Raw genomic sequence first — 25647 nt, forward strand, 5'->3', positions numbered from 1 at the left:
TCCACAGTTTAAAAATGGGTCCTCTAATTCAGAATAGGCACTGAATTTCCCTACAATTACTTACTAAAGTTTTACTATGCTTATTATTGACTTTTAATATAGGAGATGCAAAAGAGTCTCATTACTTTAATTTCTATAAATAACCAGGATTCTTAATCCTCAAAAACAACCCACCACTATTAAACATCACCTCAAAAAAGAGGAGCAAGTCAGAAAGTGGGGAGACAACATTTGATCAACTGCGGGCTCGATCCCCAGTTGGGGACGTGCAGGTGGCAGCCGATCAACGAGGACTCTCATCATTGATGTTTCTCTCTCTCTCCCTCTCCCCTCCTCTCTCTGAAATCAATAAAGATACATTAAAAAAAAAGATATATTTAAAAAAATACATTATCATCATCATTTTTTAAAAAAAGAATCCCTATTCTAAAGAGAAAGAGATCATGAAAGTAGCATTTACAGTTTCTGCTATGTTTCATTATGTTAAAAAAAAAAAATTAGGTTTCCCAGTGGCTTGTGTAAACTTGATGCACAATCAAAATGTAATATTCTTTTTTGTTCTTCTTCCACTTCATGAATCATTTTTCAGGTGGTAGGTGTAATGTTTACTTAAAACAATCAAATATTAGTAAAAACATGAATTTCCTAGGAGCAGGATGTAATACTTTCCCTCAAAAGCTCAAATTCCTGATACCCCTTGAATTTCAGTTGATAGAAGTACTAGTTGGTAGAGTGCATCTCTAAAATGGGCAAACTCTCACGATGCCAGGCCACTGGGCAGAGCTTTTAGGGACCAGGAGAAGAACAAAAGGTATAGACATTACCCTTAAGCTGCTTGGCAAATGCCTGGCTAGTCTCGCTCTGGTTACCAGCTAGTTTAAAAGACTTAATACGAAGAAAGGTATTGGAAACCCGAAGCCCTAATGTAGAGACTCACTGGCTCCTTGACACAGAAGCACGTGCAGATTTAGGCTCATGGCTACAGATCCTGTTACCTGGGAGACTCAGGCCTCTTTTGCTCGTTTATGAAAGGAAGAGCCAAAGGAAGGAGGGAGGGAGGAAGGAAAGAAGGCTGCCAGGTACATCACTTTCTCTTTAGGGAGTTGGGAGAGCGAACTGCCGGCCTTTCTCTTCTCCTCGGCTCGGGGGTGGGGACGCAGAAGAGCCCTGGGGACCAGCCCAGGACCCGGTGGGCCGACGGGGCGCCCAGTACCTCCGTCTGCACCATGTTCACTCTCCGGGACCGCAGCTCCCTGACGCAGTTGTAGATGTCCACCACCCCTTCCCTTTCCGCCATGTCCAGCATGATGTCGATGACGATGAAACAGCCGGTCCTCCCGGCGCCAGCACTGAATGGAGAGACGTGTCTGTTAGAGGAGGCAAGGAGCCCCCTGCGCTGCTGCTGCTTTAAAAAAAAATCTTATTATGGCGAATTTCACATCACATGAAACGAACCATCGAAAGCGTACGATTCAGTGGCATTTCACACCCTCACAATGGTGTGCTATCACCACCTCCGCTGGGTCCCGCGGCGTGTTCACCACCCAAAGGAGGCCCGCGGCCCCCGCCCACTGTGCCCTGCCGCTCACCTGCAGTGCACCACCAACGGGCCTGAGTTGGGCGGGCTCTTGGATTTGACCTGCCGGACGAACCCCAGCAGCCCGGTGGCATGGTAAGGGACCCCATGATCCGGCCAGCCAGTGAAGTGGAACTGCCTGATCTCTCGGATTTCGTGAACGCCCCTCTGCCGTCAGCAGTCAGCGCAGTGCAGGGAGAGAGCAAAGGGAAACACAGGATGAGCGGCCAGCGGAGCATCGGGCACCCCGCAGCAGTCAGTAAGCCTGGGGATAGAAACTATGAATGCTGGGAGCAAGGTCATTCTTATTAGAGTTTTTACACACTTTGAAAACCTTATCACAGGCAGGGAGATATTCATGGGGTGAAAGGGGGGGGTGATGTTTGGGGAAAATGTTAATTGACAGTGCAATTCCAGCAAATGAATGGATTTCTTTGGTTCCTTGAAATTCCTTTCTAAAAAGTAGACTCAGTTAACAGTTTGTGTATCACTTAAATCCTACTGTGTGAGGTGTGAGTTCACAGAGAAAGAGGCACAGAACAGGGACCTGAGGAAAAATGGTATCTGTGTGCTCGAGAGATTAGCTACTAAAATCTAAGACCCTTATTCTGGTCCCTCTGTCCTAGGTCCTTGAGCAGCAGACACTCTGGATGCAGAGAGTGTCACTGGAAGAATGAATGAGGACTACTTTCTAACTACATAGGCCAGAGAACTAATTTTCATTTGCAACTCTATTTTGTTAGATTTCTCTTTTTAATTCGGATAATGCAATGCTTCCTTCAGGTATGACGCCAGGTGCTGGGGACAGAGAAATGTTCAGACAGTGCCTCCTGTCTTCAAGTTGTCACAGTTGGCTTGTAGGAAATAGGCATGCATGCAAATATATACCATGGAAATGAAATTTTGCTGGAATTCTATGTTGGATCAGTAAGTTGAAGTGGGAGAGATGCCTGCCACTGAGGTGAAGGGAAGGCAGAAGAAAAGAGACTCTAAGGTTTTGTTTTTAAAAAATTTACTCTTGTTTTGAGAATATTTAAATTGATTTATATCCATCAAATTTTTTAAAACTATGAGCCTATGTACTAAGACTGCATCTTGAAGTCAAATTCTGTTTTGAAAACAACAATTACTTCCAGAATCAAGGCTGGATGTAAATTTGAGATCAAATTTAATTTTCTCCCTTCTCTCATTTGGTGACTGTTCACTGAATACCATTTTTGCGTTAGTCCCTGGATTGGGTTTTATTTATCTTAACATTAAATACCCACTAACTTTATCACATTCGCCATCAGTCATTGTTCATGGATACTTAGTGAACAAAGAAGAAATCAGAATTTTATGTGCTTTGAAAGACTGGAAGAGGCTAACAATTACAGATTTTAAGATAAGACTTGTTTGCTATAAGTGTATTAATATGTCTTAGCTTAGTAACCCACAAATATTGAAGCTTTATTACTCTTTGAAAATCATGCTATTCTTTAATGAAGTTTAAGCATTAAGGAATTAAGCTATCAGGGAGTTACAAATGAAAATCAACACTGTCATCTGCTGAATAAGCTCTATGACCCCAGAGTAACATTATAAGATGGTTAGGAGCCCACATTTCTTATCATTGACACCATGGTCACATTTGGCCAGTCCCAAAGTCTCCATCAGAAGACAAAGGGTTAAGCTGGGTCATCCTCCAAACCCCCAGAGAGCTCCCCTGGTTTTGTGTGTGACAATTGGGCCAGCGGTGGTCCCAAGCAGTGGGGAAGCCTCTAATACATATTTACTTATTCCAAAGACCACTACAGGGATTTTTCTCCTATATACTGTTTTTTTTTTTTTTTTTTTTTTTTTAAATTTTTATTTTTTGAGAACTTCCTCTTGTAGCTTTGCTGGACTTCAGCTCCAGCATCCCGTGTCCTAAACTCCATCCATCCGATCTCTTTAATACTCACTTTCAGAGCAAGGTAAATGTCAGTTTCTGGGATGCAGAAAACCTTTTCCCAGAATAAACCTCCACCCTCTTCTATGTTCAAGACTGGCAAAGGAAATAGCTTCTGAGCTAATTCATTTTGGGGGGGGGGGGGAATCACAGATGTGATTACTGATCACAGCAGAAATACTTCCCAATTCGATATCATTATACATTATTTTTATTTATTTTGCATTATAACAAGTATTAATGCAATATAAAAAAGTAATATTCACTTCATTTTCCCATGTAATTTAATGGGAAAGAAGAACCCAAGATATAGTGCCTTGAACAAAGTGTGTACTTAATGTCTGTGGAATGAATGAATCACTAAGTGTATGCTTGTCTCTGAGATAGCAGGTTCATTCCCACTGCCTTCTTGGAGCCCCAAACACTTCCTAGGTAGAGAGAATTCGGTAGCCACTGTCAGCTTCCTTTCTGCCAGGATAGATGGGGATAGATTCACCAGACAGCCTAGATCCAGGGAGACTTTTGAGCTGCCTTCCTCCTGACACAATGGGCACTATACCTTATTTAATATCTGTTTAGCTTTGAGTCATCAGCTACGTGGGAAAGGAACGATGACAATCCCACGCAAAACAGGACTTCATCAGTTTCCAATTGCAATGTGCCTGCTTGTTTTGCAGAGTTGAGCCCAAATCCATTTTTCACCTTAGGTCCCTAGATGAAACATACTCTCAAAATAGAATCAGAACTGCAGGACTCTCACAGTATATGCTCAATTGCTTCCCCCCCTTCTAATGAGAAAGTTTAAAATCTACAAGAAGTGCTCCACAGAAGTGCTAATGATTTGTTTTCCTTAAAGTTTCCAATTGCCCAGTTAGAAAAATCACTAGCAGGTCATTTTTGATTTCCCCAAATTTCTGAATAGGCTCCTCGTCCTTCCCTCCACCACTTCTTTGCTCATCTGGTGACTAAAATAACTGGGTATTTCTAAAACATTTCTGTGTAAATGGGGATGTAGGAGAGTATAGTAAGAGGTTTAAAAAGAGCAAAGAAACAAACAAACCCTTCCTTTAGCATCGGAGATGCATTTTCAGCTTATTAGAGAGCTGACAACTGTTCAAAGAACTCCATGTGTAAGTGATGGCTTTTGGATGATTTTTTTTTTTTTTAAGAAAAAATACTGAGGGTCCTTTATCGCTGTCTCTTTTAATGCAGTCATCGTGAGTGCTCTTGCCAGGAGCCATACAGAATCCTCCATATCCTCCCCTCCCCCAAACCTGCCCAAGAAGGAAAAAAATCCAACATCAAAGTGTGAGGTTCAGAACTTGAAGAATTGAGGCAACTAGAGCTCCACATTCTTTGAAGTCCCCAAGCCTCCTGACTGCTTATTAAAAATGACAGGCTGAAAAAAACAGTATGAGAGACAGATTAAAATAAAGTGTTTTCAGCCTTGTGATTCTATGACGAATATGGATTTGAAACCCAAGACAGGTAGTTCAAAACATAAGGGTAAATTAGCCAATAAGCAGATGCTGCAATTTCCTTAATTTCCTGAAACTGGTCTTGTTAACCCAAAAAGCGCCCTTAGGAGCAGTGTGAATACAGAGTAGAGAAGAAAGCCAAAGCCAAAGGCCCAGCAGCCCATGGACAACCCAGGTCCTCCAAGGGGACCTGCTACTGTAAACGAGTACAAGCTTGCACTGAACAAATTCACAACAAAATGGCAACGTCCAGTGTGACAATGTAGGGCTCAGCTCTGACAATCAGCTTTTGACCAAGTCTGTGGACCTCAGACACAATATCATGAGTCCCCTTCATCAAAGGCAAGATGAGGACTGGAAGGAAGAACGTTTCTCGGCCATGTCACCTCCACTTTCCCCACAGCCTACCTGTGACACTTCTCTGGATGGACTGCAGTTTGCTTCACTTCCGGCCCCTCCCTATATCAGCAGAAAGAGGGGGGATAAGGAAATTCCCTGTTATGCCCTACAGTGCTTCTCGGGGAAGCAGCCCCATCCATGCACATGGGATGAGGCAGAGGAGAGCCAAAGCAGAGCATTCACGACCCAACACCAGCAAGTACCAAAGGCTGAAACGAGTATGGGAGTGAGTATGGATGGAGGTGCTGGTTCATGCAAAGGTATCTTATGTTTCCAGGTAAGTCACCTCTACCTGGAAAGCCCATCAGTCCGTATGAAACCCGAGGCTGGAAAAGCCTCAGGGAGCAGAGGGATTCCAGGAGGAGTTAGGATCTGGGTCTCGACACTGATACTAACTCACTACGGGAACCCCACATGGACATACTACATGAAGCCGTTTATCAAACTGTCTATGAATGAAGAGAGAGAGAGACGGGCTGCGCAATATCAACCAGGTTACAAAGAAAAAGGAAACAGACAGATAGGCATTATCTTTCGGTTTAGTTGCAAAATATAGAGTCTTATGAAATGGGAATGATTTGTTTTGAAGATGAAACTGAGCTGTTGTAGAATCAGAGGGTGAGATGCAATCTTGAGAAATTACTAGATAGCGCCTACCTGCAATCAGGTGTGACCATGTATAAATTATCCTAGTAAGTTAATAAGGCTAGTATCACTAATGTCTGACCGCGGCTTTTCAAAGTACGTAGTGTGAAAACTTACCTTTTCAACAGCAAATGTTCTTATCACATATTCTGCCAGTAGTTCTGTTTCTATTAGGGTAACTTTAATGTCTTTATATATCTCTGTGTCATCTGGCCAGTATTTGCAGCATTTGACCTTTAGAAAACACAAAGAAAATAAAAGGTTTAGTTTTTTTTTTTTTTTAGTTCCCCAAATGATGGGTCACAGTATGATATAAAGGATAAAATTTGCACAAAGAAACAGAAATTAAGCTGTATACTACAGAGCAAGGTTTATTTTTTTAGATCATGTATGCTTTTCTTCTCTCCCCAGGAAAAAAGAAAATGTGAGTTATGGAAGGAGTAAAACCTAGGGAAATGGTCTAAAGTTAACAAATTGTATTTATACTGCAAATATCCCAGTTACAGTAACCATTCATTTCCTGTTTATCTCTACTCAGGGAATGGCCTGGAAAAATGAACTATAAAAGGTAGTTTGCAATATTTTAGCTCCTCTGAATGTTAAATTCCTTCTAGTTTCAGGAATCGATTGAACATTTTTGTGAAGGAGTGAGCAGGAAATCAAAACCAACGGTAAGATTAGAGATTTTTTTTTTCTTTTCTTTCTGAAAAAGGAAGTAGCTATGTGGCTTTCCCAAGTTAGAATTACAGATTCATTTTAATCTAAATAAAGTCAATATACAAAACTTGGCAGAATATGAACAGTCTTTCCATATTACTGGAAGCCTCTAATCTAAGGATTTTTCAGGTGGAAAAAATGTTAGACTTGGCCCCTCCTAGTAATTTTTTTGTCCTGTAGCTCTTGCAGGCTTCAGTAAAAGCTTGGGAGGAGGGAAGAGCAGGAGGAACCTGGGCAGGGCCATGGAGCTGTCCTCAGGGCTCTGTCTCAGCCTCTGCTGCTCTGTCTTGAATTCCTGGCAGCTTCCTCCACTCCTGTCACCCCTTCTCCAGGATAAACTTTTCTACCTCTGGTCCTATTTCTCCAAGTGCTGAATCGATATCTAACTTCTTTTGTGGGTATTTCCCTCAGAGGTCCTGCCAGCACCTCAAAGGCAATACGCCTGAAAGAACTCTGTGTCCCACATCAAGGGGTTTCCTCCCGATTGCCTGCGTTAATGATGCTACAATATCCTCAGTTACCCAGGCGCAAAATCGGTGATTCCATCTCCCAAACCCAACCAGTTGCTAAGTGTAAGACATTTTTGAAATATCTCTCAAATACGTTTTCCAACTTTTTATTCCCTTTGCTACCATCTTAGTTCAGGCTCTGGTAACTTCCTGCATGAACATTCTATACACACACCCACACCAATGGCATTTACTTGCTCTGCTCAACAAGCTTCTATTTCCAATGACTGCTCATGACAGTAAGTAGGAATTGCATGTGGCCTGGCCTTCAGGGGTCTCTTTCATTTGGCCACTACTACTGTTTTCATCCTTACCTTTCACTGCTCCCCTTTCTATCCACTTATGTTCAAAGACAAGTGGTTTGCAGGGACCCCAAACAGACCTCGTGATCCAGGCTATTCCTGCTGCTCCTTCTGTTCAGAATGTTCTCCTTATGACCATGGGGTCCCAGCTGAAAATCTCATCCTTTCTTCAAAGTATATCATGAACGCTATATCCCTTCCGAGTCTTTCCTTCATAGATGTGAGCTCTCTCTCTTTTTGATCCTCTGGTCAAATGTGCATGTTTTGCTAGGATATTTGATACCTGCTTATTACCTGCCAGCACGTGAAAGCATTTTATTGCTAATTTCTGCAAATCCTGAAAGCATTTTATTGCTAATTTCTGCAAATCCTGAAGGCATTTTATTGCTCATTTCTGCAGTCCCCCATTGTGTCTCAGACACACTAAATATGCAATAGATACACACAGAGTTGAATTTTATGGAGAAAATAATAGGGTCAGAGTAAGAAGGAAAATCCCAGATTGGGAAAGTTTACAAAAAGAAATATGAGGTGACCTTTCCCAGAATGCCACGCACCTTGGTACTCTAACACTTCCAGTGCGGGGCTGGCTGGCTATGATCTTAGCTGCTTCCTTATGGAACTTCCTGGCAGCTGTTTCAGGGAGGTTTTAGATAAGCCTTACTACCCTGACTTGGCAAGATGTAAGCCAGACACACCAAGAGTTGCAGATACAGTGCAGCATAAGACAAAAATGGCCCCTGCCCTCATTTAAATTTTTAGTTTCCATTGGGAATCATTTTATTTCTCATGGCAACATTATCTGTGACTTTACTAAGTATGAATACTTATACATATTATGGTTTATCCATAATGTTTCGAAGATTTACATCATGGATCTAAAATGTTCCAGTAAAAGAGAGACCTGTAATCTCTCTGTTCCTTTCCTGGATGCAAAGTGGACCTGAGCAGAGCATGTATAGTTGTGGAGATGTCTAATTTGATAGGACCTCTAATTTCACCTACAGAATGTCTAATTACTTTCACAAGGGTAATTAACAAAGATGCTTCAATGGTCCTCTATAGTGGGGGATTTGTTTTTACTTTGTGTGACTTCAATTATGCAAGCAGAGGGTAGTGGATAGACATAAAAATTACAAATAGAGCATATATGTGCACTTGTGAAATGACACAGTTCTCAATGGAAGGGACATACGATTCAGTGAGGTTTTAGATAAGCCATGTTTCAAAAAGGTTTCAAAAAGCCATCTATTTCTCCAAAAATTAAAAGAGAACCCCCCCACCCCCTGCAAACTGTTATAGGATGCAACTGATAGAGAACATACAGGGTGGGGTAAAAGTAGGATTACCCTTGTGATAACCCGAAACAGTTTATTCTTGTATTATCATTTCCTTGTAAACCTACCCTTGCCCCACCCTGTAGGGCATGGTCACCTATTTTATCTCCGTATCCTTCCCGCCCCCAGTCTTCAATGAGTGTGTGTGTGTTTTTGGGGAGGCTCGAACGTCTTCAAGTCAGGGAGGACAAAGGCCCCTGCAATGCGCATTATCGAAGGCCGAGTTCTCTTTGAGACTCCTCCCAATTCCCGGGGTGCGCGCAGGTTCCCTGGGAAATCGGATCCTACGCGCCCACCCCAGCCGGGCGCCCCCTCGCGTTGGCGGCAGGAAGCGGCCGCGAGACCCAGAGGTCGCCAAAGGGCCAGCCGCGCCCCGCGTGGGACAGATGCCACGCTCCCTCCGCGAAGCGAGCCACCGATTTAAAGAAACCCGCTCTGCCCCCAAACGCTCGGTAAGATCCTAACCCGCCCCGCCCGGTTTCCTGCAATGGGCGGTCGCCGGGAGGAGGGGAGCCTGGGGGTGCCTCCTGCCTGACCTGCACCTGCTCAGGACGCGCCTTCTGCGCAGGGCACCCCCGGGGCGCACCCGAGGCGGCGGCCGGGCCACTTCCCACCCCGCCCCTCCCTCTCGTCTCCCGAAGATCCTGAAATGGTTCACCACATCTGTCTGCGCCTACTAAAAACCTTTCTAAATTGGGCTCCTTTTAGTATCTTTTTAACTGCTTGGATTTGTGTCAAGTTCTTTTGCTTTAAAAAAAGAAAAGAAAAGAGGAAGAGGAGGGGGGTGGAGGGGCGGAGAAGGGGGAATGTATGCTGCTTTCTGGATGCAGACTTTCCACGCCTGGTGTTAGGGGCTTGAGTCGCCTCCTGCTTCTGAGGTCTACATACAGAGGTGTTAAGACGGCTGGTTCCGTGGCACCTGCTGGAGCAGAACCAGGCACGCCTCTCCTCGGGAGGAGGCCAGGCTTGGCTGCCTTCTGCAGCCGGGGGCTACCTGCACACCATCCAGGAGAGGCCGTGCTTCCCACACATCCTAATCCTAAAGCAACAGCCTTCAGCCCAGAAAGGGGGCCCTGATCAGGTTCATTACCTGGGTGCTCTGCCCTGGTTCCATCGGCCATCAATCAAGCACCTGCCACTGAGCCCTGCTGTGTGCCATACACTGAAAGGCTGCAGGGTAGCATGGTGTGGCCCCTGCCTCCAAATGGGGATCACTGTCGGATTTAAAATTCACAAACATGAAACAGTACAGAAAGCAGAATACCTCCCGGGTTTCGAACTGCCTGAAAAAAATTATTTGAGGTGGGTCATAACTGCAGCCTAGATGATCCCCGTGTACAATAAAGTCAGAGGGGCCTTGGTGGGCTGGAATTGCAGCTCCCCAGGCTAGCAGCACATCACTGTGACCTTCAGGGCATCCCGAGATGGCGAGAGCTGTGGTGGTCAAACTTCAGCAGGCAGCAGAATCCCCTCTGGGGCCTGTTACAACACCCCAGTGCCCTACCCCAGGAGCTTCTGATTTGGTAGGTCTGAGGATGTGGGGCCTCCCGAGTTTGCATTTCAACCCAGGTGCCAGGTGATGACCTGGAGACCACACTTTGAGTGCCAAGGATTTAGACAACACAAGTTGACTGCAGAGTCTGGTTCTCCCTAATGCTGATATGAGCTTGCATAAGTTACTCAGGTTTGCTTAAGATTCTTCGTCTGTAAAGAGGGGATGGTTTTAGTTCCTATTGCAAAGTAATCTAAGATTAAATCAGGGGTCATCAAATTTGTCTGGACATTAGATTTATTTTTTTGGGGGAGTATTAAATTCCAAAGCCCAGGAAGCACTCCAGGACAATTAAATAATAATTTCTGGGGTGAGACAGAAGTATCTGTAGTTTTTCGTAGCTCCCTAGGCAACTCCTAAGACCAGATGAGTTTGAGAACCACTGGATTAAATGATATAATGCAATTAAAACATCTGCCCCAGTGTGGGCTCATTGTAAGTGCTCACAAAATGGAAATTCATATTTTTATTAAATGATAATTTTGTGATCTGGACTCTAGGTGACACAGGACTTCAGAGGGCAAGGGCCCACTAAGGGGGTGGAGAGATGAGGCAGGGTTTCTGGAGAAGTAAGAGGGTAAACGGAGCATTGCTAACTTGCATGGTTTATGGTGGGGAAAACCCCGGGTGAAAACAAAACAAAGGGAAACTCCAAAGCTTCCTTTAAACCTCTTTTCTGCAAACCTTATTCCAGGGACGGAGAAGACTCGAGAGAGCGGCCAGCAGGCCTGTTCTCCGACTAGGGTGGTCTGGTGAACACTCAGCAGAAATTAGGAAATGCTGCCTGTGATTTGTGGGGAGGAGATTCATATCAAATGAAGCTGCGAGGCATCGCAGAGACAGCCCAGTTTCCAAACACTCACTTTCAAGATCATTACAACTGCCACATAAGCCTTTCATGCTTGGATTTTGTTGTTTGGAATCACTCCATTTTCACGACTGGGGCCTCATGTAGTGGCTCAGGGAGGGCAAGTGACTGGCCTGAGAGAGGAGGGCTAGCTCTGGACAGGGCTGCTCACCATCCTCTTCATTGCTTCCATTTCCTCCTGTCCTCAGATAAAGAAACAAAGGACAGGCCCAGGGACAGCCAGTGACTTGCTTCAGGTGTCGAAGGAGAGGCTGCAGACTCAAGCTCAGCTCCAAGCACAGGGCATTTGGGGAGCTGGAACTCAAGGGGCATCATCCTTTCTTCACCCTTGCCAGGTCTGGCTTCAGGAGCAGATGCCAACTGGGAAGCCTTAAAATGACTTTAGCTTCCTTGCCTTTTGGGGGGCTGAGAGACAGTATGTGGGGTGGAGGGGCAAGGAGAATAGAAGCACACTCTGAAACCATCACTCATTTTTGACACTGATCACAAGTTGCTACGCTTCCGCTGGTGCCATCACCAGCTCCACCAGTTGCAGGGATGTGCCTGGGGTGGAATGGGAAGGCCTGTTTCTGTGCAGGGGTCCAAGGACTAAGAAAACCATGATTAAGAGGATTAAGGTACTGAATGTTAACTCTTCAGTTGGGGCACCACAGTGTGATCTAATAACTAGTACTCTACAGGGGTAGAAAGGAGTGGGAGGGGAAAAAAGGCACTGTTAGGAGTTTTGATTTCTCAAGGGGTTTTCAACAGCCTCTCTCTCTCTCCCCTAAAAAGAGACACCCAAAAGGAGTGACCACAGCTCTATTAATAGTTGTGTTCTGGGCCAGCCGAGTACAGCTTTGACGGCAATACTGGACAGCAAGAGCAAAAAGGCTGCTTGCTACGCAGCGCGGTTACCAAAAGAACCCCAGCCATGAGTAGCTGCCAGGGAGGTTTCCAAGAGAACAGATGTATTGTATCCAAATTATTTTTTATTTTACAGAGCTTTCACAGCAATAAAAACATTCACTCATTTAAATATCTTGGAAATACAGATTTTTTTGTTCTGTGGGATGAAGAAGATGGAAGTACATTCGCTCTTTTTTTTTTGCTTACTTTTGACTTATACCCCTGAGCCTCAGTTTTATCATGCATAATATGGGGTGAAAGCATTGAATTTCTTAGGGAGGTTGTAGAAGTTAAATGAGATAATATGTATAAAGACTTTGTGTAAGTACCTGGCTTATAATAGGTTTCCCAGCTCCTCCCTTCCAAACCTGTTTCGTTTGGTCCTGGGGTCTCCCTTGGGCACCATCCTTGAAGCCTATTTGAAAACTGGCACAAAAATCAAGAACTTCTGAAGGTCTGGACAGTTTGAACTGGGAAAATCACTGTGTAGCCTGAGTAAATCCAGTTTTCACACTGCCAGGCTCCTGCCTGAAGTTCCTCCCACCTGGTTTCCGGTTTTCTATCTGGTCTTCCAATGGCATCTATTAATTAATATTATTAACTGATGGACATATAATACGATACACACAAAGAATTCTCTCTCCATCTGGAATTTTAAATTATAAGGGTTCTGTATCTATATCATGGTAGACAGTCCGAAGCCAAAAGCTAGAAGTAAACCCCATACTGGTTTTGAAATATCTATTTCCTCTTACTTTTCATATTCCTTCTGCAGGCAGTGTTCTCCACTGTATGCCACAGGTCTCCTTTAGTGTTTCCCTGGCAGCCTCTGCTTCTTTTTAGTAACTTCCAGCAGGTAATCCAGTGACATCCTTGGCAGTTAACTCATTTTGTTACTATACTCACTGTTGGCTATGTGACCAATCCGCTTCTGTAATCCAGCAGCACCCCCACAATTTTCAAATCATGTTATCCAAATGCATATTCCTGGATCCTGAGTCTTACAGGATAAAGAAGCAATTTACTCGACACCTTCTTGACAGGTGTGAAGGGGGCTCTTTAATTGGATTTTTCATCAGGGAAGTATCCAGAGCTGTCCACTTTCTCATTGCTAGAAACCTGGTCCCAGAGAAATGGGGCAGCAGCTTCAGCCATCAGATGTTGTCTTCTATAGCAGGTACTTTCAGAGAAAATGTTCTGAGGCAGTGGATTCTGTTTGTCTGTTAGCCTACCAAATTAAATCCCTCATCACTTAAATTCCTTAATTAGTTAAACTAAAGTAGAGATAATGATGTCTTGCCACTTGGCTAATCTGAAAGGAGTTGTATACAGACTATAAAACTACTCACTGGATTATTCTGCCTCTTTGGCCCTCTTCTCCTGAGAAGTCCCCAGCATTTCTCACATATTTACTTAGCCAGAAAACCTCATGCCTTCAGGGAGAGGCAGAGCCAGGCCTCAGATGAAGTTAGCAGATTTGGAGAGTTGAGAAGGGAAAATAGAATTCTGCACTCCAGGTGAGACATCATTTACTGTTTTCCAACAAATTATTCAAGAATAGGATATACCTATAGTGTGCAAAGTGAGGGAAAAAACCCAATTTTCAAGAGCTCATGTGAGCAGAACAAAGGAGGAGGGCTGTTGCAGCTTTGAGACCATCCCATACTGTATGCAATTACACTTCTAAGAAACTACAGATGTGCTGCCTGAGCAAGTATGAGGGTGACAGGGACTGGGCTATAAAAACTCTGAGGCTAAGGCACATTTGTCCCAGGTGCACCTGTTCATCTGAATTCTTTGTGTGTATCGTATTATATGTCCATCAGTTAATAATATTAATTAATAGATGCCATTGGAAGACCAGATAGAAAACCGGAAACCAGGTGGGAGGAACTTCAGGCAGGAGCCTGGCAGTGTGAACGGTTCACCTGTTCATTCAGGCCCCCTACCCTCATGAGTGCCTTATAGACAATAGGGAGGTTACCACCTACATGCACCCCCAAAACAACGGCAGATATAGTTAGAGGTGACAGAGTGAGACAGCCGAGGATCCACGCCCAGACCAGTAAAATGATGAATACACGGGAAGCCCAGACACTGATGCACATGAGGACTTATCCAGGGCCAGGCAAATGTGGCAAAGAAGCAAGAGTGTCTGCTGAGGGCAAGCAACAGGGCTCGGCGAGGGTGACCCTGAAAGCGGTACTCAAACGCAGTCATCTCCACGGATTCGGCTAGAGACTGTTACACAGCTGAGCTGCACGCAGCTCGTAGTTACCTGGGGCGCCAGGAGAGTGTGTGCTGAGAAACACTTCTGATTCAGACCTGCAGCTTTGCTTTGATCCTGCAATATCCCACCACTGTGGCAATATTAGAGACGGCTGATAGGAAAGTGTCAGATGACTTAGTGCACATAAAGAATCATCTCTGAAGCCTATTTTATAATTCATCACTATTTGGGTAAAAATGACAGCTTTTTAAAAAAGGGACATAATGAATTGCTAAGAACTTAATACATAAGTGTTAATTAGGTAGGCTAAATATCACACAAGCTGTAGAACGTCACTCCCACCCCTAATGACCAGGTTGCACATATACGCGTGTGACTTTAGATTTCAGTCCGTTCACCCAGTGTATGAGCAGTCAAGGGAAGGACAGCAATACACAGAAATTTCCCTTGTATGAAATAAATGATTTCCACTAGTTCATATGTTCCTTTGTAATTCTTTTCCAACTCTTCAGAAACATTCACTGAATGCTCTCTACTACTTTCTATGTGCCCAGCCTTCTGGGACTCAAAGGTGAAGTAACCTAGTGTTTACTCACAGAGGCCTGGCCTGGTGGAGGAGGGAGGATGGTACCCAAAGGTGTTTTGTTCCTTCTCGCACCAACTGCATGTCACTCCTCTACATTTGGATTGTAAGTGTCTTGAAGGCAGGGATCCTCTCTTCCGTTTTTCTGGCCTTCACTGACAGGAGGGCGAGAGGTCACCTGATAACCAGTTAACTAGTTTCATGTGTACTAGGAGAGAGGGGTACTAGACCCCAAGGGATTAAGGTCTCTAACACTGACAACAGCAGAGCAACAGGAAGTGTGAGAAAAAGACAGGTGACTGATGCTGTCCTTCCGCAGGAAATTCATGAATCCACTGTGACAGCCCGTGCAGAATTCAGGGAAAAAAGGGACAGTGGTCTGCACTCAGAACAAATAGCAGCTCGCTGTTCCCAAGAAGGCAAAGAACGTTTCTACAGCTGAGCAAGGACGTGTGAGCAAAGGAGCGTGTGCGCGTGTGTGATGCTTGTATTCGGCAAGAACCTTTTATCAGGTACAGAAAATGTGTTCATGGAAAGGGATCTAGTCTGGTTACCCACGTGAGCAAAGGTAAGGGAGGGGAACAGCTAGCCTTAAAAAATGCATGTATGTATACACACACACACCACACTTATTGGCAGGGACACTACTGAGTAAAGTTTACAGAAGCCAGGATTAGCATTACCCATAAGAAATTTTACATAAGAAACCCCACTACTTTAAGCTTTCAAATGCTGTGCTTAGGAGTTAATTTAAAAGACTTAATAAGCCTTCAGTCAGAATGAAGAATAAAGTTATGTGGTTTTCTCCTTGCTTTATTCTGAAAGTATTTGTTTTCCTTTAGTCTCACATTTTTCAAAATCACCACCCAATTTGGTAGTCAATGAAGTGTTTCCTAGTTAAATGAATTTGTTTTACAATTGTATCTGGTTTTGCATGTCCCTTATGCCACAGTTTACCTTTCAATTAAATACATTTGTTCTCCAAACTGGATTGATGGACATTAAGTGATGATGACGACTCTCTATTGATTTCAGTGGGGGAGGGTAAAAGAACTATTTCTGTGCACAAGGAGATCTTCTAGATGCAAAAGCTACACTTGCAGTTCTGCAGAATACGATGGGTGTGCAGAGACATCTTTATTAGATGGTTGCGAGAGTTCTCCAAAGTAGCCCTGCTCTCCCCAAGGGCCCCTCCCTGCGGCAGGCAGGAACCAGATGCGGTACTGCTGATCATGGGTTCCAGAAACAGAAATGTGCTTGGAAGGTAAGACTGCTTGACTGTGCCAGCTGATAAGCCAGTGAATTGCTATAAGCAATTTTGAGAACTTTTGAAAAGAAGATATTTTCTCAAAATCGTAATTTACTATAGTCAGATTAGCTCATTTTCAAAGGAAGGTCTATAAATTTTAGACTGAGCATCTTTTTACAGTCCGTATAAATTAAAAATGGATAGAACACTGGCAGAATTCATCTCATTGATACCAAATCACACACTACAATATTCTGCTCTAGATTTTCTATAAAATGTGTATAAAATAGTGCAGAGGAAATAAAAATGGATGGCCCTCTCTTAAGGAAAGAGCACACATGTCTTTTTATGGACTCATTCCCTTTTGAAAATCCAGACTCCATGCTTTTTTCCTATGGCTGGCATTCAGAGCAGACATAGTGAGTGAGCCAGGAGGGTCCGGAGGCCATGTGCATTAGAACATATCTGGGCTGCAGATGCGCCTGTTATTTAAATAGATCTCTGAGACAAAGTGGAAACAACAAACATAAAAATTCTTCATATAAACATGGAATTTTAGGGTTCATTCAGCCAATTTCTCTTCATTTTAGGGATGTGTAAACTAAGGCTCAGGGTGAGAGTTCACTTAGAAATGCCCACATGCAGCCTGAGCTGTGGTGACCTGTCCCCCTCAGAGTCAGTTCTGTGAGGGCTCTGGCTACTGCTGTCCCAGGATTCCCATTACCCAGGTCCTGCTGCCACCCGAGTCTGGCTTGCATCTTCCCCTATTCTTATTTTCTCTCCAAGAAAGGAGCAGGCCAGCTCCTGCTCCAGGCTAACCCTTCACCTGTGTCCTTCACGCCTCCATAATCTAGCTATTTCCCCCATGTCTCTCAGCCCCCAGATCTTCACCAGAAAACTGAGGTCATCAGGAGAGGGTGCCATTCCAAGTATTTTTGTTTATGTTTTAGTTACAGTGACTTAACTGCATCCTCATGTGTCTGTGTTCTCCAGGCTCAGAAAGATGTCTCTTACAAGGCTGCAGGGCAGACCTGCACTCTGGACCCCTTCCCTCCTGCCTCCGTGGGAAACACTCCCTCAGCACTCCGCCTTCTAAGGTGTCAATCGCTCCCTTTTTCCTGATTCTTTCTGTAACACATAAACTTTTCAAAGGTCTTTCACCTTTAAAATATCCTTTGATTGTAAATGTTCCTCTATTTCTCTCTCTTCCTTTCTCATCTGAGCTTCTGATGAGTTTGAACTCAGTCTACACATCTGTATTTTCTACTCTTGCCTTGACCCTACAGACTGCCTTCAGTCCTCACCATTCATAGTGAATGCAGGTTGTTTTCTGGTCCCTCAACATCACTTCATCCATTCACCTTTCCTAATGGTCCTTGATGTCCTTTTGGGGAATTGCTTCTTCCCCAAAGGGTGGCTTGTCAATTAGGGGCCTTGGAGAGCAAGGGATGAGCACATGAACCAACCTGGGGGAGTCGGATGCTCTGTCTTTGTTCTCTGAATCCTGAACACAGTGAGAAAAGCCTGGAAATTGTTGGCGCTCATCCTCTCAGCACCAGCGTGACCAGACTGGCTGGCTGTGAGACCCCTCCACTCACTGTCCCTCTGAAGCTGGTGCCTTTTCTCTCTCTGTTTGCAAGACTTATCCTTTACATCAACACTCTGAGCTCCTGATTTTCTTCTAATAAATTTTCCTTTGGTTTAAATTAGCCTGAGTTGATTTCTGTGGCATATAATCAAAGAACTCGGATTTGTCATTCCTCTGAAACTACTCAAGCAAAAGCTCACCAATGACCTTCTCTGTGTAAAATCCAGTGACTATGAAGATTAGATTAGACCAGCAACTCTAGAATATATGATTCACCAGCTCGACGCCTTCTATTAAAACAAACACACCATCCACTTCCTGCGTCTACCTTTGCTTACTCCTAGAAACGCATTTCAGACCCCCATTGAGAAGGCCTTGACCAGCCGAACAGCCTCAGAGTTACCATACTTCCCCATCAGCTCTCTAACACAGCCACACCAGGCCACTGGCTCCTTCCCCACCTTGCCATTTGTTCTCCTTTCTCTTTTTTTCCTCCTAAAGTGTCCCACTCTTGCCATTTAAAGTTCTTTCTCTTATTAAGGTCCAGCTCCTCACCACATTCTCCATTAAGTCCTCTGAGAGTCCCTCAGGCAGAATTGGTCCCTTCACTACTGTTGTCATCATTCTGACCCACATGTATTACAGTCAACTGTTCGAATGGTACCTATTATAGTATTCTACGTTCTAAGTGAATTATAAACATCTTTGAATTTCTTAGTGCCAGGTATATAATAAGTGTATCATTAAATAATGAAAAGGTATTAGAAAGCCTACTTTGAGTTAATTTGTAAACAAGACAAATCAGGCTCTTTGGTTGATTTTCTAACTTTTTATGGAGAGAGTCATATCTTTGGGCAGAGAGGATCTCCAAGGGAGTCATCTCTTCTGGAAGAGCCCTGCTGCCATGGAGGGCTCTGTAGGGGGTCCCTCTCCTACTGATAATAGCTCAGTTAGTGCCTTGTTTCTTGGGTGATATGTTGGGGGGAGGTGATATGAAGTGTATCATTGCCTGGGTGGGAATTATGGAGGGAGGCAAGGCTTGAATCAGCTACATTAATATGATTGTTGAAATGGTTGACAGTAGGTTGAAATGGAGAGGAATGTTTATTGAACAAGTATAAATTGATCAAAGTTAGAACTATAATTACCCAGGTCAAAAAATATCCATCTTAAAAATCCAGTTCATTAAAAAAGAGCTATGAAAGGTAATAGTGACGGTTCAAGAGAGAAAACACTTGGCAGTGTCTATGAAAAGAATTTGTTTCTTCCCTTTCATGGATGGGTTTGATGTCTTGGAACAACTCGAGAGATTTTGCAGAAAATATTATCATTATCTTGTACTTTTAGGCATTATCTACATTACTTTTTCTACTAAGCAGTATTTCCACATTTTATAAAGGGCCAACCTTGCCTCCTTGCTTTTTCCATTGACCTTGGCTCTGGTGACTTTTGTAGAAAAGTCAGATGTTCTTGGAATGTGAAAGGGACACTTGGAATCTTAATATACTTTCCTTGCATGTGAATTAGAAAGTTAATTCTGATGTGTGGTGTTGATCTTAAACTTTTTTCTTTCACTACTCTTCAGTGACAAATGTTACGAAAGGAATTACAGGTGAGCCTCTTTGGGTGGGTAATAATCTTTAAAGCATCCATTTAGGTGGTTCCCTCTATACTGATAGAGGTTAACATCTCAGTCCCTACATCTTTTAGCTCCAAAACACTTTGTCGCCTGTTATAAGAACTATTCAGAGCAACTGTACAAATCTTCCTACATGACTAAGAGATCTTATTTGGATTTTTAATACACAGTCACATTCTAATGAGGTCTTCATAAAACTTACTAAATATGTTTAGAAATCATTAGCTTAAATTACCAGTGCAAAATCTCCTTTGGGAGTCCCACAGATTTGGTTACAAGACTTTTGGCAGATGGATTAGTACCACACAACAGAGTTTGTGAATCTCCACACAAACAGTGTAAATGGGAATGCCTGGGAAACAGGCGACCGGATGAAAAGTTAAATGTCCCTCAGGTGGGTTCATTAAAGAGGGAAAACAATCACAACACATTCCACGCAATCTAAATGCCAGGTGTGCAGCCGTCGGGCAGGTGCCAGGCAAACTGACAAGGGTCCCATCCCAGAACACACGGGCTGAAAGGGGATGCTCAGTGGTGACAAGGAAGTCTCAGATAATGACAGGTCCTGGCAGATGTGCCGGGGACCCTGCTGGAGGGAAGCGCAGCGTCGGTGTCTTCTGCACCAGGTGCTGCGACAGGGAAGGGCTCCCAGTGGCCCAGCACCGGCAATTACGGCGCCTGCTGCAGAGAGCTTCGGGGCAAAATCAGGGGAAGGCGGCTGCTGCCTGATGGATCCGCAGCCAGGCCGCGTAAACAAGCGGCACCCAGCTCACTCATGCCTAATTCATGAAGGGCGCCGTGCGCAGCAAACATGTAAGTAGGTAGTCGCTGGCCTCAGAAACCATGGCATTTCGATTTCTTCGGTGGTTTGTTGTTGCTGTTTTTCAGCGTGGAAAATGGGGGAGTCGTCTCCAGACAAATGTGCAGCATTAACAATGAGAAATGGCCTGGAAGAAGGTCAGCACCTTGGCCTGGAGGGAATGTGACCTCTTGTCAAAACCACCAAATCAGGACAGACATTTCAAGGGCAGATGCCATTAAATTCATTACTGATTGAAGACAGGCCCATCCAAGGGGCTGATGGTAACGAGGGGGGGACTCTTCAGAGCTTACCACATCCCCACAACCTTGGTAAGGATTTAGAAGGCTTTAAAACAAAATTAGCCTCTGGGCTTCCATGTATGGGTAAACCTGAAACCTAGTCACCCTCTCTCCATCAGCTGCACACTTTTAGCTGGAGTTTCCATGGTTATGTGTCAGAAGGAACAGTTTCCATAAAAAAAGAAAAATCAAGTGACTACCCTGTATGTGACGGGTCCAAGTGCCTGATGGAAGGAACAGAGGCCACCACTGCTGCATGGCTTTATTTTTTGGAGATTTATTATTATTATTATTGATATTAGAGAGGAAAGAAGGGAGAGGGAAACAGAGAAAGAGAGAAAGAAGAACATCAATGTGAAATTGCGACACTGATTGGTTGTCTCTTATATGTGCCCCAACAGGGGATTGAACGCGCAACACAGGGATTTGCTCTGACTGGGAATTGAACCTGCAGCCTTCCCGTGCACGGGGGGATGCTCCAAGCAACTGAGCCACAAGGCCAGGGCTGCATAGCCTTTTTATTTTTTAAGTTTCTAAACCCAGGTAACTCAAAATGGAACCTGGCTCTCTGCAAAAGAGACAGTGGGCTTTAGTGTAGGTGGTTTTTTTCTTTTTTTATTGCATACTCTTTTTTTGACCTTTAGCCACAGACTATACTATCTTCATATTTCCTTAAACAAAAAAGGTTTATCTTATGGAAATAGCCTTTCTCCCAAGACACTGAGTCTGGAGACAGTGTACTTTCGAATTTCAATTAAGTAACAAATATAGGGTGTCCCCCCAAAAATGTATACACACACTTTGAATAATTACAAAGGCAGAGTTTATTAAAAATGCATTTCATTTTAAAAATTGAGCTATCAGCTGTTAAAGCGTGTATACATTTTTTGGGACACCATGCACATGTGTGCCATTATTTTTTAAAAAATTCAGGAGTTATTTTGAATGACTTTTTACTTTTCAAAATAATTTACCTTGTAATTATTTTAAGTAAGGTCTGATGCACATATGTAACATTTTGAGGAGGTGAATAATTTTCAAAGAATACAGTTATTGTGAAAGTACAGTACTGAGAAAGCAGTCTCCAGATATTTTTTCTCCTTCTGTGACTGGCTTTTTTCACTTAGCATAATGTCCTCCAGGTTCATCCATAAACGGTTTATCTTTTTAAGGCTAATCAAGAATCTTAAGAAGCAATACCTTTATGATTTCTGCCCCCATATTTTAATTCTAGGCTGATCTCTAGGCTGCCTTTGCTGAGGGTAGATCTCACAATGTCAGCTTCTCTAAGAAGTAATGGGTTCTGGAGTTGGGCAGAACCATGGAACTGACCCTACTATAAAACAAAGCAATTGCCCTCTTTTTATTTTCTCATTTTAAAATTTAACTTTGGAAATAATCCTGCAGCATACCAGCCCCGGGATTAGAAATATTTTAAGAGTTTCCTGGTTAAACAAAAATAGCACTCATCACCGGTTGACACAGATAAAGTAACCCAAGATCCCGGGCAGATAATGACCCCCATTTTGCAGGCTGGGAAGTGGAGGCACAGGGAAGTGACATCTAAGCAAGAGGAGATGCTGGAATTCTAACCTAAGGACTGAAGCCAGCGCTGCACACTGTTTCTAGAGTCAGTTTTCCTGAAGCAGGGAATGTAGTTATGTCTAATGCGGCACCCATGAGTTTTGACATCCAACAACCAGCATTCATGCTTAGAGGTGTTTCTGTGTGCTCAATAGAGTCAGATAGCAACTGCTTTTAAATCTTCAGTCAGTGCCTTTCCTGTCTGTTGCTATCGCAACAAATGAAAGCAATGCAGACTATGTTTGCTGATAATTTATAAGCAAGTGCAGCAGGCGGTAGGAGGAGCTGCGGTAGTTAATGTTTTCTGGAGTACACAAAATACTACTTCAAAAGCTTGCTCTTGCCTTACTTCATATCACCAACTAAGCAAGGAACAGACGGACAGGCAGGTGTCTCACTTACCCTCCCCACTTCCACAAGGTTGGTCACCATTATGATGCTCGCGGTGTTTTCGTGCCACACCATCCTCCAGAAGTCATAGATGGTCTCCTGCATTGGTCCTGCAGCAAAACAGAACAGAAACTTTTCTTTTTCCTTTGTAAGTTTGCGACTGGAAAATTTCTGGGCTTGCAAATAAATCACACGCAGCTCTCTCACTTTTCTAGATGGGCATAGCTCTCCTTTTTAGTGCTGATGAAAAAGGGCACTCTTTCTAAAAGAGTACCTACAGAAATACTGAATTTGTCACTCACGGTTGAGTTTTCTCATGTCATCAAATGTGTCTGTATTTGAGCTCTTTCTCCCTCTTAAACTACTGCCATGAACGAAAGTGACTTTCCCGTCATTTAGCTATTTGTCGCTGTGATACTCAAGAGTGATATTTTAAAACAGGGATAACATTACTCTCCCTCCTAACAATTGGCAGACATCCCAGGGAAATGGTATATAGAATGAAATGGGCCTCTATAGGAAAATGTCCTTTTCTTGTGTCTAATATTTTTCTTATTCTGTCAAATTAATCCTTTTTGGGGGTCTGACTTCCTAAAGTGAGAGAAAAGTTAAGAGTTTTAAGCATTTGTACTTCCTGTCACTGAACATGATTAGGTTCTCCTTTCTTAGCTCTTGGGAGATCTGAGAATTACAAAACTCGTTCTAATGGACTGGAATAAAAAAGTGGGAAAATATATATTACAAAATGCCAGTGCTGCCCTCGCCAGTGTGGCTCAGATGGTTGAGAGTCATCCCCTGCACCGAGAGGTCGCTGGTTCGATTCCCAGTCAAGGCACATGCACGGGTTGTGGGCTTGATCTCCAGTAGGGGGCATGCAGGAGGCAGCCGATTGATGTTTGCTCTGGCATCGATGTTTCTCTCTCTCCCTCTCTCGCTTCCCCTCTCCTCTCCTCTCTCTAAAATCAATAAAAACATAAAAAATGCCAGTGCTATAGATACTAGCACATATAGAAAGCTGAAATTCAAAATTTCTTTTAATCCAGATTTTAGAAAACCCCCAAACTCCATTTGATGATCATGCATATTTGGGGGTATAAATGTACCCATATAAATCTTTCTAAGCCAAGCAGAAATGCAAGGAAGTGTGAGGAGTATCGCCGCAAAGGCGTGGAGAGTCCCACGCTGCGAGCGGAATCCGACAGACACTGGGGTACGTGCTGGGACCGGCGCCCAGCTGGGCTGTGGATCTGGCCATCACCGACTACTGGATTTGGAGCTCAGTGTTTGAACTGGAGACCGGCCCTGCCTGTGAACTGGCTGTGCGATTTTGGGCAAGCCACTTAGCCCCTGTGAGCTTCAGTGTCTTCGTCTTTATCTACATAATGATTTCAAGAACACTTGTCGGCGTTATTTTGAGAATTCATGGAGGTGATTCACACTCAGGCATCTTATAAATAGCAAAGCACTAAACAGAAACAAGGCGCATTGAAAGGTATCTATTAATGGTGTTCCCTTGGCTGAGGATCGGATACTGAGCAATGGTGGCACACGCAAGGGGCCCCTTCAGTCACCTCCTGTTTCTCTTGATCAATTATCCAGTGGTTCTGTGTAATTTTTTTCTCCTTCCTCACTATCCAAGTCTCCCTCCTTTCTTTCCACGATACAAGTCTCTACCATTCCTCCTTGTGCTTCTGGAGACATATTTCAGCTTCCCCGTGAAAACCTGACTCCACTTCTGGATATCGCTGGGTCTAGTCCCTGTATGGAGCCTCGTACACCGCCGCCCGGGAAGTTGCACCTGCCATTTCGGCCCCTGTCCCTTGGCACATGTGTGCCATTCTCTTGATGTACAGGCTGAAGGTTACAGAGGAGACAAGTGCACAGCGGATCCAGCAATCACTACATTGCTAGTTTGCAGAGAGGTACCTCCACTGTGTACTTAACAGCTTGTTGCTTATTCCCAAGAAACAAAATACCTTGAGTCCATCTTTGTGCAAACAGACAGTCTTCCCAATGTGACCCATGAAATAAAGGCGTGGCCTAGCCACTTTCTACCTCCTTCATTAGATACACAGGCCTGTGCCACCTGCTCTGAAACTTCCAGGAACAGTTTTGATGACAAGGCTACAGCGGATGCACCCGGTGTTCCGGCATCCTGCCCGGCGTGTGCAGGCAGGAAGGAGAGCTACCTCTCTCCTCAATGCCCAGCGGGAGTCTTCCCCAGAGACATTCTAGGCTATAGGGCCGAAACCGGGGGAGGGAGACCATGAGAGGGCCATGTCTGTCTCCCCAGAGCTGGTGTGGCAAGTGCCCTTACCATGAGGAGAATAACCCATAGAGGTCACTGGGATCTCACAGAAAACAGACAACTAAACTCCCAAGACAAGGAATCTAGGGTAGCAGGCAAAGGACCGAAAGCCTTCCCTCCTTCCCTCCTTCCCTCCTTCCCTCCCCAGTGTGAACAGCTGCGATCCAGTCCCAGGATTTGATTTCTGCAGTTTCTGGCTGGGTGGGAGCCGACACAATTGCTGTGCCTGTGCATTTACAGATGTTTGCACAGTAGGCAAGCAAGTTATTCTCAGCAGTCATCCCCCTGTGGGACTAAAGCATTTAAAAGGTAAGGCCTTGAAATTTCAATAATATCAGGCCAGTAATACATTCCATTTCCCTCACATTAGTTGGCACACGCAGACCTCTGCTGAGAGGGAAAGGTGTGGGGGGGCCATTCTTACCACCACCAAGGCCTGAAGGAACAACAACGAAAAAAGGGCAGAAAGAACTAGAGCACAAAGAAGAAAAATTAAAAGCAATGAAAAGCATTAAGTGAAAGACATTCAAGGATAGACTCTATTGTGTAAGATGAATTCTCTAGTTCATGAAAAGTGAGACATATTAAAAATTATCATTTCAAACCTTGATAGATGGCTTGTATCCTTCTTTTCACATTCTAATTTCTATGCAGTATGTTTTGTGTGTTAACTAGAGCTGTGGGAAGTCAAGGTCCTTTAAGCTCACAGTGGCATATTAGGGGAGAAAGATAGTACAAATAAGAACTGGTATTCAATCATAAATACAATAATAC

General features: G+C 43.9%; 1 protein-coding gene across 1 annotated transcript in view; it reads right to left on the reverse strand.

Annotated features, from left to right (window-relative positions):
• Positions 1–25647, reverse strand: part of PTPRM (protein tyrosine phosphatase receptor type M) — a 617147-nt gene that overhangs the window by 24586 nt on the left and 566914 nt on the right. Inside the window, exons 22-26 of the mRNA XM_087818949.1 lie at positions 22578–22675; positions 6146–6262; positions 5393–5443; positions 1590–1744; positions 1214–1349 (exon numbers count right to left, since the gene is read on the reverse strand). Coding sequence (XP_087675075.1) covers positions 1214–1349; positions 1590–1744; positions 5393–5443; positions 6146–6262; positions 22578–22675 — 557 coding nt within the window. The remainder of the gene's footprint in view (positions 1–1213; positions 1350–1589; positions 1745–5392; positions 5444–6145; positions 6263–22577; positions 22676–25647) is intronic.

This window comes from Miniopterus natalensis, chromosome 7 (genome assembly GCF_054644295.1).
Source record: "Miniopterus natalensis isolate mMinNat1 chromosome 7, mMinNat1.hap1, whole genome shotgun sequence".
In the NCBI taxonomy this organism is placed as follows: Eukaryota; Metazoa; Chordata; class Mammalia; order Chiroptera; family Miniopteridae; genus Miniopterus; species Miniopterus natalensis.